We start from the raw sequence: 4,013 nt of genomic DNA on the forward strand, positions 1-4,013 counted from the left end.
CCCCCCCCCCCCCGCCTTAATCTCCTCCCCCTACGTTCTGGCACTTTCCCAAAGGGTCCATTCCGGATCAGCTCTTGAACTCACAGACCTCCTCTTCCCCGGGAAGGCACTTTCCCTACCCTGAGGGCATCCGAGAAACTTTCTCTTCAAGGCAAGGACTGACTCTAGATCTAGGATTCCAGCGTCAGTCTCGTGGGCCAGCACTTCAAAGCAAGCGCTTGGGTGATGACTCCCTTTGCCCTCCCCGGACCGACTTTCCTCCGTGGAATGGCGGGTTTGGGAAAGCTGAAGTTGAGACGGTGGCTATTTTGACTTTCCAAAATTCCCCTGGTGAAAGTAAGGGGATGCCGAAGTGCTTGTTGACTTAGGCCAAGAACAGAATTAAGGGGGACCTTAGTCAAGAGCCGACACTGACTCTCAAAGGCCGCAGATGCTCCCCCGGCCGCTGCCTCAGCTGTGGCTCTCTCTAGAGAAGGCATCTCCGACCTCCTACCTCCACCAGCAAGCAGCTGGCACCGTCAGCTAGCTCAGCCACCTTACCGCGACAGACCTTGCCAGAGGGATTTTTGCTCTTCCACCCTGCCTGGAAAGCCAGAAGGGAGAAGAATCCTGGATAGGGAAGGCGGTCTGGAGCTGGAGGCACGCACCGGGCCTTGCTCAGAATGGGCTCATTCAAGGAACTGGGGGCGGGGCGGAGGTGGGTTAGGGGGCGCTGGCCCGCTCTGCCAAGAAGCAGCGACAGAAAAAATGGATGGAGCAGGCTCAGCCTGCCGTGTCGGGGTGGGGTAGGGAACGGAAGAAAAGCTCCGTGATTGCTAGGTGCAAGGAAACCAGGAGGCTCTGGGCGAAGAGTGGGGGCCTAGGTTTAGATCAGCGCCTGGAGCCCAGCTGGCGTCCTTATTGGGCCCCAAAATTTCCACCGGTGTCTCTGTGTGTGCGTGTGTGTGTCCGTCCTTCGTGGTTCTTAGGGGACCCCGTTAGGCTACACCAGAGGGGGAAGGCTCACCTGTTGTCCCCACCGGATCCATGGCCGCTCGTCGAGGCCCAGGCTGCCCTCTCAATGCTGCTCTCTGGACACGTCTAGTGCCACTGTCTTCGATACCCTTCACACCTCTGACCCCTGGTCCTCGCCCTGGCTATATCTCGAGCAAGCCTTATCTCCAAGGTCCCGGGACTCCCAGCTGCCTGTTTGCTCTGGGCAGGAACACCTGCTGGGCAGATGTGGGCTTCCCACGGCAGGAGACGCCAGGCCCAGCGGGCTCCCCCTGGCGGCCTCTCCTAAGAGCAGCCGAGTAACAGCCACTGAAGCGTTCCTTGTGAAAGGCCCCACTCACTGGCCTACCACTGAGACCCAAGACCCCATCAGAGCTGCTCTTCTCAGGAGGGACGGGGGAAAGGCTGGGGGGAGAAGGTGGGGAATGGCTTCTGTCTGCAGAAGAAGAGAGTAACCCTTAGCTGACTCACACACCAGTTAGGCAGGGTTCTAGCTCAGGCGCAGCCACTTTCGTGGCCAGAAGCATTTAATTTCTTTCGGCCTCTGTTTCTGGATAGGTAGGACAGAGCTAACAACAGCTTTAAGTGACAGAACTGCGTAGAGGGTTAAGGCCACAACGAAGGAGCGCATTTAACACTGTACCTGGTATTTAGAAAAGGGTTTTTTTTTCTGGACCGGCAGGATGGCTCAGTGGGTAAAGGCGCTTGCTGCCAGGACTGACCGCTAGAGTTCAGTCCTGTCTAATCTTGGGACCTACACAGTGGGAGGAGAGAAGGGCCTTCAGCGAACTGCCCTCTGTGTGTGCATATACACACAGTAAAAATATATGCATACATATTACATCTTTTTAGAAAGGCGTTATGTGTTTTTATCTGCTCTTTATTTACTTGGTGCCCTGTAGCTCTGCAAAATGCTGTTTTTTTTTTTTTTTTTTTAAAAAAAACAAAGACGCCCTCCCCCCACGAATTTCAGCAATCTTAATGTGGCAACATGAAAAAGTTATCAAGAGACTTTTTGTTTTGTTTTGGAACAGGGTCTCACTGTGTAGCCCTGGCTGGCCTGGAACTCACTCTACAGACCAGAATGGCCTCAAACGCCCAGAGATCTGCTTGCCTCTGCCTCCTGAGTGTGTAAACCATGCCTGGCAAGACGTTTTGAACACACACACACACAAACCAAGTGTGCATCCTCTGAAATAAAAGTGCAGTCAAAACTGTTGCTTTATTAACGCCCTTCCTACCTGCAGGCTGGGAAGCTTTGCTTCTTCATCCTGCAAGCACCATGAGAGGCCTTCTTTGCTGGCCGCTGCCTCTGCTGCTGCTCTTTCTCCAGCCCTGGGAAACCCAGCTCGAGGCTGCAGGTGAGCTGGGGCCCAGCCATCCCTGTGGGAGGAGGGGAGAGAAGCAGTTTCTCCGGCAACCATGAGCCAGCAGGGCCAGGAAAGGGACGAGCGAGGGCTGTGGAACCCTCTGGGCTGGATTTGGCTCCTCACTTCACCCCTCTGGTTGTTTGCTCGCACGCAGTCATGTGACATAGTTTTGCGTTCATGCAGAACTGCTCATACGGTGTTGAATTTTATCGAAGCATATCGAAACCACGAGAAAACCAGAAGAGTTCACGTGAAAACCCCCTACTTGAGAATTTTCTTGAAAAAAGAAAAATACTCAAGGATCTGCTTCCTGGGACAACCCACGTTAGCAGGGATCCAGGGAAACATACGGATATATCATAGGCACAGTCGCCTGGCTGGTCCGTGGAGGCATTTGAGATTGCACAACTCTTTGCTCACCTCTCAACGTATAGCACAGATTAAGAACAGCTCCCAGACTGTATTTCAGGGAACTTGTGTGATTTTCTGGCTCAGGTCCCCCCAAATGATGCATGAGCCACCGTATCCAAGGCGTGTTTGTCAGCTTAGTGATATGCAGGATGATGTTCCCTTCGGATAGCAGCATTTCTTCTGGCATTTTCTGAGCTAACAGCGTCAGCTGACCCCGGAGAGACCTCCCCCATCTCCCCGCAGGTCCTAGGTGCTACGCTGGGCCGCTGGATTTGGTGTTGGTCATTGATAGCTCCCGCAGCGTGCGCCCCTACGAGTTCGAGACCATGAGGCAGTTCCTAGTGGGCCTCCTCCACAGCCTGGACGTTGGGCCGAACGCCACGCGTGTTGGCGTAATCCAGTACTCTAGCCAAGTGCAGAGCGTGTTCCCCTTGGGCGCCTTCTCGCGGCGCGACGACATGGAGCGCGCCATCCGCGCCGTGGTGCCTCTGGCGCAGGGCACCATGACCGGGCTGGCGATCCAGTATGCCATGAACGTGGCCTTCAGCGTGGCCGAGGGCGCCCGCCCTCCCGAGGAACGAGTGCCACGGGTCTTGGTCATCGTGACCGACGGGCGGCCTCAAGACCGAGTGGCCGAAGTGGCGGCGCAGGCGCGCGCCCGCGGCATCGAGATCTACGCGGTCGGCGTGCAGCGGGCCGACGTGGGCTCCCTGCGCGCCATGGCTTCGCCGCCCCTGGACCAGCACGTCTTCTTGGTGGAGTCCTTCGATCTCATCCAGGAGTTTGGCCTGCAATTCCAGGGCCGGCTGTGCGGTGAGTCAGCGCGGCTTCGCCGTGAGCGAGCTCCGGCTTTGCGGAATGTCCGGTCCGGTTTGCACCGTCGCAGGCGCCCCCTCCCTATCCGGGTGGCCCCGTGTGGTTAGCCCTACGCACTCCTCCGGGTCCTGCAGCCCTCCAGTCCCTGCTTGCAGGGAGGGATATCACTTTCCAGGTTCGACCCCCAACACTCAGCAGCCAGTCCTGCTGTGGTCAGGGGCTGCGTCTCCTGTGTCACGAGTTAAACGTCAAACTCCGACATCAACAACAATCTTTTCAACAAATTGTTGTTGTCTTTTCAACAACAATCACCTACCCTCAAAATCGAGAGTATTGTCTGTCAGGAGTCATGGCCCGCCCACCCGAGTCGAGTATGGTGTGTGTGTGTGTGTGTGTGTGTGTGTGTGTGTGTGTGTGTGTGTG

General features: G+C 56.1%; 2 protein-coding genes across 2 annotated transcripts in view; one reads left to right on the plus strand and one right to left on the minus strand.

Moving 5' to 3' along the window:
- Window positions 1–1,131, minus strand: part of Rbpjl (recombination signal binding protein for immunoglobulin kappa J region like) — a 13,835-nt gene extending 12,704 nt beyond the window's left edge. Inside the window, exon 1 of the mRNA XM_055596215.1 lies at window positions 1,007–1,131. Coding sequence (XP_055452190.1) covers window positions 1,007–1,028 — 22 coding nt within the window. The 5' untranslated portion in view covers window positions 1,029–1,131. The remainder of the gene's footprint in view (window positions 1–1,006) is intronic.
- Matn4 (matrilin 4) overlaps window positions 1–4,013 on the plus strand; it is a 15,620-nt gene that overhangs the window by 297 nt on the left and 11,310 nt on the right. The window contains exons 2-3 of the mRNA XM_055596214.1: window positions 2,241–2,354; window positions 3,018–3,587. Of these exons, the coding sequence (XP_055452189.1) occupies window positions 2,276–2,354; window positions 3,018–3,587 (649 nt within the window). The 5' untranslated portion in view covers window positions 2,241–2,275. The remainder of the gene's footprint in view (window positions 1–2,240; window positions 2,355–3,017; window positions 3,588–4,013) is intronic.

Source organism: Psammomys obesus, unplaced genomic scaffold (genome assembly GCF_907164565.1).
Source record: "Psammomys obesus unplaced genomic scaffold, mPsaObe1.curated_primary_1811, whole genome shotgun sequence".
NCBI lineage: Eukaryota > Metazoa > Chordata > Mammalia > Rodentia > Muridae > Psammomys > Psammomys obesus.